General features: G+C 49.3%; 1 protein-coding gene across 2 annotated transcripts in view; it reads right to left on the reverse strand.

Moving 5' to 3' along the window:
- Positions 1-5,260: 5,260 nt before the first annotated feature.
- The window catches only part of ARID1A (AT-rich interaction domain 1A), a 71,409-nt gene continuing 60,432 nt past the window's right edge, over positions 5,261-16,237 (reverse strand). The window contains exons 12-20 of one of the 2 annotated variants that reach the window (XM_081217718.1): positions 14,876-15,083; positions 13,248-13,380; positions 12,898-13,073; positions 12,432-12,582; positions 12,198-12,344; positions 12,017-12,113; positions 10,656-11,541; positions 10,160-10,290; positions 5,261-8,412 (exon numbers count right to left, since the gene is read on the reverse strand). In XM_081217718.1, coding sequence (XP_081073844.1) covers positions 6,682-8,412; positions 10,160-10,290; positions 10,656-11,541; positions 12,017-12,113; positions 12,198-12,344; positions 12,432-12,582; positions 12,898-13,073; positions 13,248-13,380; positions 14,876-15,083 — 3,660 coding nt within the window. In that variant the 3' untranslated portion in view covers positions 5,261-6,681. The remainder of the gene's footprint in view (positions 8,413-10,159; positions 10,291-10,655; positions 11,542-12,016; positions 12,114-12,197; positions 12,345-12,431; positions 12,583-12,897; positions 13,074-13,247; positions 13,381-14,875; positions 15,084-16,237) is intronic. The other variant, XM_081217717.1, reaches the window with a different exon arrangement.

Genomic DNA, 16,237 nt, shown 5'->3' on the forward strand with positions numbered 1-16,237 from the left:
CCCTCTGTTCACACCAAATTCCCTCAAAAATCTGTTCGTGAAAACGACAGGGGTCTCTTTTGACACATCAGAATGTTTTCTAAAAGCTCGACTGTCACCCTTTAGAGGTAGAACTTTGTCCATCTCTTGAGCTCTACTTTCTTGCAATCTCTCCTTCCTTTCCTTCTCTACTACCCACCCCCCTTCTCTTCCGCTCTGTTTCCTGTTTCATTTTCTGGCTGCTACTCCAACTGGAAAACAAGGAAGCTGAATCTTGTGCTCTCAAAGCTCTGGCTTGTCAGAATGGAAGAGGACTAGGTGGGGTGGGAGGGGTTCTGGGCCTTCAAGGCTGTGAGTAAGTAGTGGAGGAGGCAGCTCTCTCCACTCTGCTTTTAGAGTCTGCAGCTAAAATGGAGCCTGCATCTATCTACACAGGGAGCCAGCTGAGCGGCCAGCGCCGTGGGAGAGCTGCAGAGACAGGGACGTATCCCAGGGCTCCCAAAAGATTCTACACCGCCCAGCCACTTCCATAAAGAAGCAAATATGCCACACCACCAAGAAACGGTTTCGTCATACAAATCCCGGACTAAATTAAACAATGTAAGCAGTGCATCGCTGTTTCTAGACTCCTAGAATGTAAGAGACAGCGTTTCTGTTTCTGAACTTGCCTGGCTCTGCTCTTGCTGTTTCCCCTGTTTGAAATGCTTCACTGCCGACGACTCTTTGGCCAACGCACTATACTCAGGTCTCAGCTGAAATGTCACTTCCTTGGAGAAGCTTTCTCTGTCTACCCAGCCACAACTGCCACTCTGTACTATCCCACCACCCTGTTCTGCTTTCATCATAGCACTTATTATCACCTGGTTGTCCTGTCCATGAATTTTACTCATTTCATAGTCTGTTTTCCTCTTAGGGAATGTAAGCTCTATGAGAGCAGGGGCCTTGTTCACCAAAGTGTTACCAGCACTTAGAACGATGCTTTGCACATTGTGTGTACTCAGTAAGGAACTAGTGAATAAATCCGTTTGTTTAACCTGTTACCTGCATTTTATGGATGAGGGAACGAAGGCTCGGAAAGAAGTGACTGGCCTGAAGTTACACAGCTAGGGGCAGAGGTGGGATTTGAATTCAGGTCTTCAGCCTCCCTGGCTGTTTTGTTGTGTTTTGTTTTTTACCACCCCACAGTATTTGAATCTTTCTCAGGTTTACCTCTTTCCCTCTCTTCCTTTTTTTTCCACACAACTAAGAGTCTTTACGGGCTATGCCGAGAAAAGTCTTAACAGCTCCTACCTACTCTTTCCTTCATTAAATTACAGTTTTATCTTTTTGATTTCTTCAGTGAAATAGGAGTGCCTACTATGTGACGGGGATGAGGCTGTAACACTAAGCAAGACAGACACAGTCCTTGTCCTCATGGAGATGATAATATCATCTACCCTATGGATTTTATAGTGCTTGGCACAAAGCTTGATAAACATGAGCTGTTAGGGACTTCCCTGGTGGTCCAGTGGTTAAGAATCCGCCTTCCAATGCAGGGGACACGGGTTGAATCCATGATTGGGGAACTAAGATCCCACATGCCGTGGGGTAACTAAGCCCGCGCACCGCAACTAGAGAACCTGAGTGCCGCAACTACCGAGCCCACATGCTCTGGAGCACGCACGCCACAACTAGAGAGAAGCCCGTGCGCCGCAATGAAACATCCGGCGTGCCACAACTAAGACCTGATGCCGCCAAAAATAAATAAATAAATATTTTATTTTTAAAAAAGATGGGCTGTTCCAACTCCCTGAACGAGAAGGGGAGCAAGTGATTTTCCCACTGAAGCTGTGAAGGAAGTTGGGAGTTCTCATGGAGCCTCCTCTCATGGAGCTCTCACTTCCCGGGAGCCACCTGACGACTCATTTTTCTCTGCAGCTGCCTTGCTCTGCTGCCACATCTGGAGACGGCCTTGGCTATCTCTCAGTAACTCAGTTTCCAGACACCAAACTTTCCGTGGTCCTAATCTTAGGGGAATGACGGAGTAGCTGATCCTGACCTTGGCTTTGAGGCCAGGCCATTATGGGACAAACGTGAGCACACTGGCCTCTGATTCTGTCACTGCCAGCTGTTAGCAGGCAGGGCTAATGCCTGTGATGACAGGCAGCTGTACCTTACCCAAACTTTATGCTACTTCTTTTCGTGGGCATTCGTTGGCAGTTTCCAAGGATGCTGGATGACACTTAAATCCATGCTGAAACTAGGGGTGGCACCAATCAGGTCTTGGACATTTACCAGAAGCATCCTTTTTGGCTCTGGCCATACATATCACTTGAGGATGCCCATCCACCCTGGGACAAGGACCCCACCCTTCCTCCCAATTTCAGGAGCCAAATGCTGATCATTTAAAGGCCACGGATACTAGGTGTTTTTCACCCTTTCTTCAGTGTTTGCCTTTCAGTAGTTAGAAAACCTTGACCCCACCGAGAGGCCCAGTGGGAAGGGCCTTAGCCACTTGGGGGTGGTAGTGGCCGCAAGGCAAAAGAGCCAATGAGGTTGAGAGTATTGTTTAGGCTGGACTTGGCTGCTCTCCAGCCTTGAAAGAAGGTTACGGTCACTTGCGGGGCTGGGGAGGGAGGAGCCTGGGAAAAGAACTACTTACTGGCCACACCCCTGGGTTCTCTACTGGCGAGGTTCTATTTACTTCTCAAAAGCAAATTACTCACAGCTCAGTGGCTAGCAGCTCTTTCGGCCTGCGGTAACTCCAGTCAGAAACTGGACACCAGGCTAGGCTCCTCCTGCATTGCAGGAGAGCAGATGAAAAGAACCCAGGAAACCAAACTCCTAGGCAATGCTCCACACACAGCCCAGAAATGCAGTTTCTTGACTAGAAATTGGAGTTTCAGAAGCCCAGAGCAAAAATAGCCAATAGCAGTATTACTCACCAAAATATAGATATGAAAAGCTTGCCATTTAGTTTTTTCCAGAAGGGTCCTAGGAAAGCATCTTAGTTGACAAAGGTTAGCCAATTGTCTCTATTTCCCCCTCTCTCAATGGAGAAGTATGAATTATTCATTCCTGTCCCTGACCCAAATATTAACAACCACACTTAGTTTGATGAACACTTGACTGAAATTCCTGGGACAATTTTACCTCATGCTAAACACAACAAAAAACGAATCTTGCCTGCTGTGCTCCACAGCTGGGTCGTTACTCCTGGTTGTCCTCCAACCCAGGAAGGAGGTGGAGTGTGGTGTATTAGGAAGAACACGGGCCTTGGAGTCAGGGGGACCTTTGTGTGAGAGCTCAAACAAGCTGCTTTCCTCAGCTGTAAAATGGGAGCCAGAATACTGACCTCACAGGCATGGGACTGTTGTGGAATTATTTGATGTACTATGTCTGGTACACAAGTAGGTACTCAATAGAAACCTTTTGTTTTGTTTTGCTTCTAAGTGTCCACAATAATAGCATTTTCTCTGTTACTGCTTCTGGTTTCTCCATTGTCTCCCTAAGGAAGGAGATGAATGGAGAAGCTACATATTGCAACATTAGCCTTATAAATGTAACTGCATCTGGCCAACATCTACCATTTCATTCAGCAGCTACTTAGTAAGTGGCTACTATGTGCCAGGCTGTTCTGTAGGACAGGGATATAGCAATGAACCAAATAAACCCCCTGCCCTCAGAGAACTTACATTAATTACAGTGGAAGACAGTAGGTAAGTACAATATACAGTAAGCCAGATGGTAAAAAGTGCTATAAAGAAAAATCAAGCAGAGAAGGGAAATGAGGCAGGGGAACAGATTGCTATTTTATTTTATTTTTTTTGGCTGCACCACGCGGCATGCAAAGCTTCCCCAACCAGGGATCGGACCTGTGCCCCCTGCAGTGGAAGCACAGAGTCTCAACCACTGGACCACCAGGGAAGTCCCAGATTGCTATTTTAAATAAGGTGGCCAGGGAAAGATTCACTGAGCTGATGTTTGAGCAAAGACCTGAAGGAGATGAGGACTTGAGCCATGCCGTTGTCTGGTGAAAGAGTATTCTGGACAGAGGGAACAATAAGTGCAAAGGTCTCAAGGTGGAAACAGCTCTGTATGGTGGAACAAGCAATGGGGAAGAGAGAAGACCAAAGAGGTAACAGTAAGATAGATAACTGAGGGACATGTAGGTCATTACAAAGATCTGGACTTTTACTCAGAGTAAGGCTGAAGCACTGAAGGATTCTGATCTTAGGTTTTAAAGGGAGCATTCTGGTTGCTATGTTGAAAATAGGTTCAAACACCAGGAAAAGCAGAAGCAGGGAGGCCAGTTTGGAGGATATTTTGAGTTCAAGAAAGATATGATGGTGTCTTGAACTACAGTGGTAGTAGCTGGACTGAGGATTATTTTTTGAAGAGAGCTAACAGACTGGATGTGGAAATGAAAGGAGTCAAGGATGTTTTTGGCCAAGCGATGGAGTTGCCATTTCCTGAGAAAACTATGGGAGAAGCAGGTTTCTAGGGGAAGACAGGGCATCTTAGGCATATTCAAATTAAACTTTCAAGCAAAGATGTCAAGAAGGCATCTGAGGGCTACCCTGGTGGCACAGTGGCTAGGAATCCGCCTGCCAATGCAGGGGACACGAATTCGAGCCCTAGTCCGGGAAGATCCCACATGCCGTGGAGCAACTCGGCCCACACGCCACAACTACTGGGCCTGTGCTCTAGAGCCCATGAGCCATAACTACTGAAGCCTGTGCACCTACAGCCCATGCTTTGCAACAAGAGAAGTCACCGCAGTGAGAAGCCCGCGCACCACAATGAATAGTGGCCCCTGCTCGCCGCAACTAGGGAAAGCCCACGCGCAGCAACAGACCCAACGCAGCCATAAACGGATAGATAGATTAAAGATTTTTTTTAAAAGGCAGCTGAATGCTCTGATCTGGAATCAGGGAAGAGAGCTGGTCTGGCGAAATAAATGGTTAAGTTGGAGGCTGACTCCAGATAATGGTCTTTTTAAATATCTCTAAGAAAAACGGAGATCCTCCCTTTGCCAACTATTTCCAAAAGTTTTTTCCTAGAGTATCATCAATTTCTTTGGCTACTTAAACCCACTTTACTTCAAGAGGCTAACAAGCTTTTTATGCCTAGAACTTCTTCTGCAGGTAAAATCATCTCTAGAGCTTTCTTAAAGTCAGACTTAGACTGTGGAAGGTCAAGTGAATATGGTGCAGAAATGACAGGGTCCAGGATGCCACCATTTAGGGAGAGAGTATACCAAGGGGGACTCGCAAGAACAGGACTAGCTCCCCAACACTCCCAAAAGGGTCAAGATTTTAAACAGTTTAAAAATAAAAAGCTTCACAAACGTCTTACCAAGATTTAATGTACATTTATTCTTAACACGTGGAACATATAGTATAAAGATTTCATACTGAATAAATGATATTCATTAAGCCAAAAAAGGAAAAAAGGAGGAATTTACATCAAGTTTTAGCTACATTGTTTGAAATACAAATATGCAGATTTTATCACTGAAAAAATCTCAATTGTGTTTCTTCATCAGGAACTTCAACTGAACCTAGAACTTTTTCACACCTCGATTAGAAAGAAAACAAAACAAAACAAAAACCCAGAAAAAAATAAACTATAAGTTGATTGGCTGCTGAGACAGCAAGGACTTTTTACAGAGACCTGTACAGCATCGCACCAAGAGGTGCGATGTCTGGCAAGAGATTAAATAGCTGTGTCTCGCTTTGTGCAGGTCACCAACTTGTTAACTCGTCATACTATAAAGGGGTAGCTGGGAGGGGGACCAAACTGTGGGGATCCAAGGGTATGTGCAATGTACAACGTCATATATATACACACGTGGCAGCGCAGCCGCTGCAGCTAAAGGTTAAAACCAGTTCTAAGAGGTGATCTCAGGGTTATTCATACAATCAAGGAGGAGAGAAAGAGGTCAGGGTGTTGTAGGTTCACACATGATACTTTGGGGGAAAAGCCTTTTTTTTTTTTTTCTCCTCAACGTTTAACTAAAAACATTTTTAAAAACTACAGCTTGCTGCTGACCCAGCGTTTTCTCTTGTTTCCATGTGAGACATTATTATTACAGTATGTTTACAGTATCAGGTGTACAGTACAGTACATGAAAGGGTCTACACTCTACTGCACAGGCCTCTCCAGTGAACAGGGTTTGTCCACAACTGCGAACTTCTCGGTTCCTGCAAGATTGTGAATGTACAACAATAAACCATACACAGTTCAGCAGTCACCATTTTTGTCCTTCAGGGTTTTTTTTTGTTTTTTTTTTCCTTTTTTTTTTTGTTTTTTTTTTTGTTTTTTTTAACCATTAAAAACATTATGAAATGTGGCATCCCCTTGATGCAAGGACTGGGAAAGCCATTTTTATTTTATTTTTTTTCCCCAAACTCACTGTAAACGACAGTAACTTTGGTTAAAATAAAAAAAGTCTTCTATGTAGGCAGAGCTTTGTCTTTTCAAATAGGGCAGGGTCCTGAGGGGAGTAAAGTGAGGACAGGGAATAGAAAGATCGGGAGGAAGAAGGGGCGAGAAGGAAGAGGAAAGAGAAATAGGAGAGACTTTTTTTCCAAGGGAGAAGCTGGACAGCACAGGGTAAACTGGATTCTGAGGTGGTTTTGCATAAATAAAGGGCAACAGTCAGTTTCTAAGTTCTCCACACACGCACACGCACACAGGGAGGGAGGTGTCCCACGGCTGTCATGACTGGCCAATCAAAAACAGTACATCGCAAATGACTTGTGAAACCAATGAGTTCATCAACGGTGATACCGAGATGTCCAACAGCCGTGACTCATACAGCGTGAACTCCGAGTGGTTCTCGTCCACCTTGGCCAGGGCCAGCAGCGCACGGGCAGCCCGTCGCATCATGTCCACACTAGTTGGCTCAAAGGGCGGGTTCTGCATGTGGAGCAGGCTGGCCTGGCTCTGCTGGAACTGTGTGGCAGCAAGGCTATCCTCCAGGAAGCCCAGGAGGTTGCCGATGCTGCCTTTCTGCACTGCAATGGCACGGGCTGCCAGGCTGTCCCCCTGTGCCAGGTTGGCTAGCAGTACTACAGCCATCTCCCGGCACACCGGGTTCTTTCGGTCACTGAGGAAGCGCACCATGGTGCTGTACAACTTCTCCAGGCGGCTGAAGGGGGGTGTGGCCAGGATCAGGTCCACATTGTTGTCCTGGATGCTGAGTTTGCTGAGGGTTTCCAAGACCAGTCTCTGCGGGGAGAGGACGGCGTTGGGGCCCAGGGTGGAGAAGGGGTCCTGGGCTTCAGCTGAAGGGCAGACTGCCCAGTGTAGGAGTCCATCCAGGACAGGCAGGCAAATGCTTTCGGGGTATGGGGAGAGGTCCAACTGCCCCGAAATGTTGGCGAGTGTGACCAAGGTGTTTTCCCGAAGCATCTCCAAGCAGTCCCACCACCACTCCACTTTGTTGCAGCTCACCCCTTGGTCCTGCTCCTCCTCCTTCTCGTAAGTCAGTGGCGCCTGCTTCCGTTCCGGGTGCTTGTGGTGCAGAAGGATCAGCTTGCCCAGGATCAGCAGCAGCCCCGGGTGCTTGGACATCTCAAAGTCGTTGCCTGGCACAAATGACAGACTTCGGATGGTATTGGAGACACAGACGCAGCGTTTGGCAAGGGAATCCTGCCAGTCCAGAAGGGTACACAGTGGGGTCTCATCTTTACTGTGGGGTTCATCCTCTAGGATCTTGATGTTCCGATGGCTCTGTGCTGGGCTGATGCCAAATGGAAACTTGCTGCTTTCCTTGGTGGCCTCTACACTCTTAGCTCCCTCCTCGGTCAATGTGCTAGACCGGGTGGACAACATGTCATCCATAGTGGCTGTGATCCGTTTTTCTGGAGGGCCATCAGTCGGGGGGCCCTCCTGCTCTGTTGTCCCTGGTGTACCCTCTACTGCTGTGACATACTTCCGAGTGACTGGTGGGCAGGGTACATGAGGCCGGGAAGGCAGCAGCTCTGTTTTGCTCTCAAAGTGGGTCTGGATATGCTCAGTGGTGTCCCCCCCACCAATCCGCCAGTGCAGCAAGCCACTGTCAAACTCCTGCACGCGCCCAAGCTTATCTGAGCAGTCCACCACAAACGGGTCATTCTTTTGCACGATCTTTACTGGAAGCCTGTCAAACTTACTAATCAGTTTCTCCTCACTATTCTCTGAGGCGGCTTTGTCCTTGCCCGCAAAGGCCATCTCCTCATCATTTTCAATTACTTCCTCCTCTTCTTCCTCCTCTAGTTTAGGACCTAGAAGATCTTCCTCCTCCTCCCCCTCCACAGGAGCTGGACTAGACGCTTTGCTGAATCTCCCAGGGTCCAGTAGTGTTCTCTGTCCTGGGTCACCCACCTCATACTCCTTTAAAATGCCAAAGATCTCAATCAGGCAACGTCGGAAATATTCCACAAGGAGCTCTAGCAACCCTGGGAGCTAGAAGAGAAAGAAAAGGAAATAAATTAAGGGAGAAAAGTGGGCTAAGAAGAGAATCCTTGACTTGAGAGGCCTGCCAAGGTCTTCTATCTAATCTCCCCTCTTCCCTTCTAGGTCAGGTGTCTTTATCACTGGGAGAGTCAGAGTTCTCCTTTCCCAAAGGCTCTCCACAAAGCAAGTCATTTGAACTCTCCTCTGCTTAGCACAAAATTCTCCCTTCTGCCCAAACAATCTTCACACAAGCCTGCCTCAGCAGATGGATCACTGACCAGCAACTCTGCACCTCACCTACCAGTGCCACCCACCTCTCACCCTCACCTTTCTCAACTAATTTCTGCTTCTCTTCACCAGGCCCAGTTTCCTACCCGTTGGTCACTGCCATTGTCCCTCTTAGGACACTCTCTACATTCCACTGCCAAGTGGAGCCCAAGGCTAGGCGTGGTGGGATAACACCTTCCAACGCAATGCAGGGTGGACAGATGTTCATTCGCTCTCTTCCCCAAGCTCCCCAACTTTTCCAGGAGGCTGGACCTCTGTGCATCATGTAACATAATGAGTGGGATGACGCTTATATTCTCTAAACACTGTTCCAAGCTGGTGCTAGACAGACCCAGATGTCAGCTTAGATCCTGTACAGGCCATTTACTACTCCTAGCAGAAAACATTAATCTCCAGTCAGATTAATCTCTGGCTAAAAAGTATAGCAGAAAGGAAAAAAATAGGGCTTTAGACTTAAAAAAAGATCCAGGTTCGCATTCTGGCTTTTCCAGGAACTATCTGTATGATTTAAACTCTCTGAGCTGTAGCTTTCCTATCTTTCCACTGAAAATGATGCACATTCCTAAACTTTACAGGGTTGTTCTAACGTCTAAATGGAATATGTCAAGTGCCTGGCTTATGGAAATTGCTCAATCAATATTTGTTCCTTTTCCTTCTCATGGGAAGCAGGCTTTGGATTCAGAAAGACTGCTAACAGCTGTGTGAACCTGGGCAAAGATAAGACTCTGAGCCTATTTACTCATCTCTAAGAGGCCACATCTGCCTCAGAAGGCTGCAGTGAGGATGACACAAAAGAAAATATGAAGTACCTAGCACAAAGTGAGGGCACAGTAAATGGGAACTATTAATAACAATGCCCCCCTAGTCAACTCCTTAACAGATGGGCTCGTAGGTGCTGAGGATGATCAAAAGAAAGAGTAGGATAGTGCAGCAGAAAGTCTTCCCAGCTGAGAAAACTCCAGGTGCGTGTCTATGGAGAAAAGGTCTGGAAAACCACCTCTGCATTAACTGCCCCCCCCAGCCCCCGCCCAGCAGCGTGCACTTCTTTACACTTCCCATTCTACACCTTAGGAAAAATGGGATCAAGAAAGACCTCTTCTATTCGGAGTGGATGAAGAAAGAAAGGGAAAATAAAGAAATTGCTCTACTCACTGACAGAGACCACAGGTTCTTCTTGGTCTAAAAAATATGGTGTCCTCACTGACATCAACAGAATCTGCGTTTCTTACCAATACCAACAAGTTTCCCCCTTTGAAGTCAATCCTGATTGACTAAATTACACAATTATTGTTCTCAGTATTCTAGGCCCATGGCTGGTGGCAAAGTACTGGCATAGAAGGTATCAGACAGCAAGTGAGAGAAAGGAGACCATGTTGGCCAGGAATGGCTTAATTCCCTGGTCACTTAGCATCATCTACTTCAAGAAGATCCCAGGCCCTCCCAATCTTCCCCAGGCACCTGTACTCACCTGACTGAGGTTGAAAGTCATGATGCTGTTGTCATCATACAGCAGGATGTTAATGGTGTCTAATGCCCACGTGCTCTCTGCCAGCAGCCCAGACTTGAGGGACATCATTACCCGCCATGCCTCCGGTGTTCCTGAAATAAACCTCCACGTCGTCCATCCACCAAGCCCAGGTTGGCAGGAGGCGCCCCCCACCCCAGAGCTGGCTCATCAGTCAGGCTACTCTGAAGAGAACGCATGGTGAGAGGCAGTTCCAATCTAGGAGATGACACACATCTGCCCCTCACGGCTTCTAGGCTCTCTTAGGACATCACTGTGTGGCAATTCCTTTAGTAAAGCCTGACATCAGCTGATTTCTTCCTTACCCAAAGTTCTTTGGTTCTACTTTAGTCAACACGGGACCAGATTTTAATTCATCCAGAGCATCGGGATGGAGAGAGAACAATGAGCAAGATGTAAAGAGGCAGATTAAGCAACCCAATCAAGGAGGTCTCCTTACCGATGTCTTTCATCGTGAGCCGCCTCCTCTGCTTCAACACAGGCTGTGTGGCTTCAACAGAGCCAGGTGGGAAGGTGATGTCCCGCCGGATCATAGGGGGCTGCGCAGGGGCAGGTGCTATGTGTGAGGCAGGTACTGGGGGACCTGCCTTCTGCATCTTCATCCCGGAGTGCAGGAATGGAGACTTGCTAGGAGAGGTGCGGTTCTCCATTGGCCGGGGCAGGGGAGCAGGGCTGGATACCTGAGGAATGTGATTCTGCATGCTTGGTGGGGGCTGGTAGTTGGATGGAGGGGGCCTTGTCATGGGGGGCACGGGGGCAGAAGGACCATATGGGGGCTGGCGTGTGCCATGGGAAGGCCATGGGCCTTCATGGTTGGCTCTCTGATCCGTGTGCAGCATTTCATCTGTTCGGTTCACGCCATGATAGGCAGCGCCTTGCGGGGCAGAGCCCGTGCTCTGCCTGTTGGCGTAACTGTAGGTCATATCATTACGCCCCTGCCACATGGTGCCTTGCTGAGCAACCTCAGCCGATGCCTGTATGGGGCCGCCCATCATCTGCGGTGGCATGTTCTGCTGGGCACTGGAGCCAGGGGGTGCTGAGACACGGTCTCGGCCAAACTGGAATGGAAACTGGTTCTGGGGGCCGCCTGCTGGTCGGCGCTCAGTAGCAGCAGAGGCAGGATAGGCATTGCCATACTGGTTGTACACATCTTGCTGAGGGGAAGGCTGAGCAGCTTGTTGCTGGCTGGCAGGCTGGGGTTGGGCTGGGGGCAGCTGCTGCTGCTGGGGCTGCCCCTGCCCCGTGCTGTAGGGCACACTGTACATCTCCCCTTCGTGCCGCTTGGCAGGAGGGCCGTATGTGCCATCCATCGGCCGCTTGTAATTCTAAGACGGGGACAAGCAGAGGAAAGGTTAATACTCTGCCCTCAGGGACACAAGCCCCACAGCTGCCCAGATGCTACACCAGACACCTGCTGGGCTTACTTCTGCCCCTCTGGAAGGGAGGACACAGACTCCAAGGGAACAAAGGAATCACCTTTATGAGTTATCTTTTGAAGTTGTTTCTGAAAGCAAGAATCACTCTCTATTCCCTCTGGCTCTCCCTTACTCTAAGTAGAAAAATGTGGAAAAGTTCAAAAATCAAAATAAGGCCTGTTTCTAACCCTTTTGGAGAACTAGAGACGGGACTAGACTCCAAACAGGGAAGAGACTGAGGGCCTGGCTCTTCAGACAGAACCGGCCATCGGGGTGGGAGAGGAACACCAAAGAATCTAAAGTGGGCTTCACAGACTGCACGACTTAGCCTTCTAACTGGCTCTCGGGGGAACCTGTGTGTCAGCTCACCCGCTACCCTCCTCACCTGCTGCTGCTGCTGATACATCGTGGTCTGCTGGCTGGGGAAGGGGCTGCTGGAAGGGGTGCCTTGAGCGGAGAACTGATTGCCATAGGAATCATGTCTGCAGGAAGGAGAGAAACAGAGGATCAGGGTGGGAAGTGGGGAAGCCTGAGCCACCGTGGCACTGAGACCAGGCTTTACTTACCGTTGCGGCTGCGGCTGCGGTTGCGGCTGCGGCTGCGCGGGGTAACGGCTAGGAGAATACATCCCCGAGTCTGGGTTGGAAGGCATGAGATTCGGCTGTGGGGCTGCAGTGCCCATGTTTCCCTCGGGTCCTATTCCGGGCTCCGTCCTAAACAATATTGGAGAAGCAGGTTGAGTCCGTGACAGCTGTGGGGTGCTGGTGCGGGACGGCGGGTGGGAGGTGGGGCGTGCTTACCTCACTCTGTCATAAGGACCTCCATAGGGGTAGTGCTGTCGCGGTCCCATTGCCACATTTCCCAGCCCAGGGCCGGCAGCTCGACTGTAGGGGTCCCCCATCCCGCCGTTAGGGCCCTGACCTGAGGACATGAAGGGATCACTTCCCGGAGCTAAGAGCAAAAGGGAAGACGGTGAGCAAACTGGTTGGTCAGGAGGCCTAGCAGCCTACACCTTGCCTGCCCCAAAGACCCAGGCCCTCTTCAGAGCTCAGGTTTGTTCCAACTAACAGGTCTTTAACAGAGATCTAAAATGGCCCCAACCAGCAAAGAAGACATACTTATAAAGGGATGACAAGGTGAGGCCAGGGAGAGGGAGACAAGAAGGGAGGATGGCTTGACAAGAAACCTTCAATCACTCTCAAGACTATCCCCCGCCCCTGCAATTCCCCTGTCTTCAAGGACGTAAGGCCAACAGCAGTTGGTCACCTTTCCTCATGCTGCCATAAGGATCCTTATTTGGCTCGTAGGACATGCGCCCCATCATGTCAGAGGTATTCATACTGGGCTGGTACCCAGGGTTTGGAGTCATGGAATTCCGCTTTTGGAATGTGGGGTCACTTCCATCAGGAAAGGCATCCTGGATCCCGACCGAATTGCTCCTGCTCCAGAGTGAGGAAAGCCAATTAGACCCCAAATAAAGAAATTCCTCCGATAATGCAAGGCACATGGGAGTCACTGGTTGGACAGGCAGAGCAGGGACCGCCCTGGGCTGCATTGGAGCTCATGCACTTCTGTCCAGGATCCCCCAAACCACCTGTCCCTGCTCCAGGCCTTACCTCATGCCTGGCAAGGGGGGGATCTGGCTGTGTGGTGTGGATGCTGGAGTTGGTGGCTTCAGGTCTCCCCCTTCTGCCATGGAACTGCTGGTTGACTGAGGTGTCTGTGGCCCCTGCATTGACCCTGATCCCGCTGTGGACAGAGATGCAGGGTGAGCAGGAAAGTGTTTAACTCTCACAGCAACACACAAATGCCCTAGGATCTCTTTGAAGCAGATCGTTATAAGGCTAGAACTAGGATTCTTTAAGACCTAAATAACCCTTCTCAAGAGAGGATCTGCAAGGCCAGTAATAAAGAAGGAAATCTGAGAGCGCTATCGCTTTTTGCTGCTGTTCACATTTGGAGACCAGGAGTGGTGTGGCAATGCCATCAACATGCTGGTGATTCCTTGAGTCTGTCCGCTTCCCTGACTACTTTTCTTTACTTCCCCCAAGGACCCTACCTAACCTATTACACCTTGTAATGCTGGTACAGAAGCTCCCAGTAAGAGGCCCTGGAATGCTGGGTGGGGAGGTTCCATCTTGCCCCAAACCTGGAGAACACTGCAGGAGCCTAGGAACTCCTATTCTCAAGCATCTAACCAGTGTCACTGTGCAGTTTCTAATGTTCCCTTAAGCTGATGAGCACAGAACTTCCCATAATTAATGTTTCCATTAGCTACCATTCCCAGCAGCAGATATCCCACGGATTAGGCCTCCCCAGCTGATGAGTCATCTCAGGCACTCACTATACCCTCAGAGGTCAACACCAGGGCGCATGTGTTTACACCCACCTTCTAGGAGCCCTGGCCTTCGTCCCTCCCCATGCCTGTCCAGGCCCGGTCCTCCTCTCAGAAAGGAGGGTGGGCAGAGGCACTCCCAGCAGAGAGCTCCATTCATGTTCCCTCCCCACCCCCTCCTTCCCATTCATTACCATCTCAGCTCCCCAGGGAATTCAGGGCTCTAGTCTGAGCTGCATTCTAAGGCGCTGACATCAGTGAGCCAAAGCTCCCAGATGGCCCTGCCTCACTGCTAGTTGTCAGATTTCCCGACTCCTCTGGTGTCCCTCCCACTCACTAGTTTACAAACACTTGGCAAGATGCCAGGTGCACAATGAAAATTAAAACTTAGGGGCTGCTGCAAACTATCTCCCAAGGGAGTCGCCACTGCCCGCTCTTTAGTCTGCCAACCTGTTAAGCTCTGTGGTAGGACAGGGCAAAGCACATCCTTGGTGGCAGGCACTGGTGAAGAAGGAACCTGGACCCTTGAATGCTACCCTTTTATTTTTTTTCATTTTTTTTAAACATCTTTATTGGAGTATAATTGCTTTACCATGTTGTGTTAGTTGCTGCTGTATAACAAAGTGAATCAGCGATACATACACCTATATCCCCATATCTCTTCCCTCCCACCCTCCCTCTCCCACCCTCCCTCTCCCACCCCTCTAGGTACACACGAAGCACCGAGCTGATCTCCCTGTGCCGTGCGGCTGCTTCCCGCCAGCTAGCTCTTTTACGTTTGCTCGTGTATATACGTCCGTGCCACTCTCTCACTTCGTCCCGGCTTACCCTTCCCCCTCCCCGTGTCAAGTCCATTGAATGCCACCCTTGAAGGGTGAGCCTTGGTGAGGCTGCCCCCCCGATCCTTACCAGGAGAGGGAGGCTGGATCTTGGGCTGGGACTTCTTGGAATCAGCAGCTGCAAAGATGTCTGGGGGAGGGTCTTCTCCCCGTTCGATCTTGCACTCAAAGGCATAGAGACACTGGATGTACTGCTTTTTCAAGGAGCTGGCGGCACTGCTCGAGGTGCCGACATTGAGGTTGGTCGCAAGCTCCCGCCACTTTTTGTTCTTGTTGACCTGTACAACCAACCAGAGGAGTTGGGGGCATATCGTCCATCTGGTCTTCCTGCCCACCTCCCCCAGACCCCATCAGGCGACCAGGTACTCATCTTGTGATATCACAGTTCTCAGTTAACCGCAAAAGTTAACCTTGCTTGGCGGAGAGTCCACAATAAACATTAAATCCATGGCTGCCCTCTACCCTGGGCAGGTTTTATCCACACATCACTGCAACTGTCAGACAGTGCTTATTCAAAATAGGGCAAACTTTACACCACTATTAGAGAGAATGGAATTCAGAAGGTACGGGCTTTGCTTTACACAGCTGTACTGCTGAGAAATGATGTGCAAATCACCACCAGATCCAAATCATACTTTAAATGCACTGATAAAAACTAACATTTTATAAAATGAAGACGTGTGGCAATATCAACGACCACCCTGCTTGACTTTTACTTTGTCAAACTGGAGGTTTTCATATCTGATTTTTTTTTCTCAGTGTGGGGCTCCTTCCAAATTTGATATTCTACGTCACTGCTCCCTGCATCTCAATGACATATAACTACAAGCCCCTTTCCCTCAGCAGTTACTGTCTTGATTGTCCGGGAGATGCTTCAGACCCTATGACTTCTTTGCCCCTTCCCAGCAGCCGGCCTACAGTTCTGCCTCCTCTCCTCAGCCTCAGCACACACTGATCAAGACCAGTCCCCCAGTCCCTACACTTGGTCTGTCTGCTTTAGCCAGGCAGGTCTCCTTCTTCACGTATTCCTTTTTTTTGGCTGCGCTGCGTGGCACGCGGGATCTTAGTTCCCCAACCAGGGATGGATCCCATGACCCCTGCAGTGGAAGCGCAGAGTCTTAACCACTGGACCGCCAGGGAAGTCCCCTTCTTGTATTATGTTTATTCATCCACCATGTGATAAGCCTGTCTCTCAAGGCTAGAAACACTGGCTTTCCAGTCCCAATCCACAAGGAGTTCAATATGTTTTGATACCTGCTGGTCTGGTACCTGTGACACCAGAGAAGAGTGATAAGGAAGCAAAGAAAGGAACAACCTCGATGAACACTTCCTAGAGCAGGGAATATCTGAGCAGATTCTTGAAGGCTGGAGGTGGCACTGGTAGGGTATACTCCAGACTCTTTCCCATCAGCATGCCATCTGGGCCAGTCAA

This window comes from Mesoplodon bidens (genome assembly GCF_964165515.1).
Source record: "Mesoplodon bidens genome assembly, chromosome: 2".
Taxonomy (NCBI): Eukaryota; Metazoa; Chordata; class Mammalia; order Artiodactyla; family Ziphiidae; genus Mesoplodon; species Mesoplodon bidens.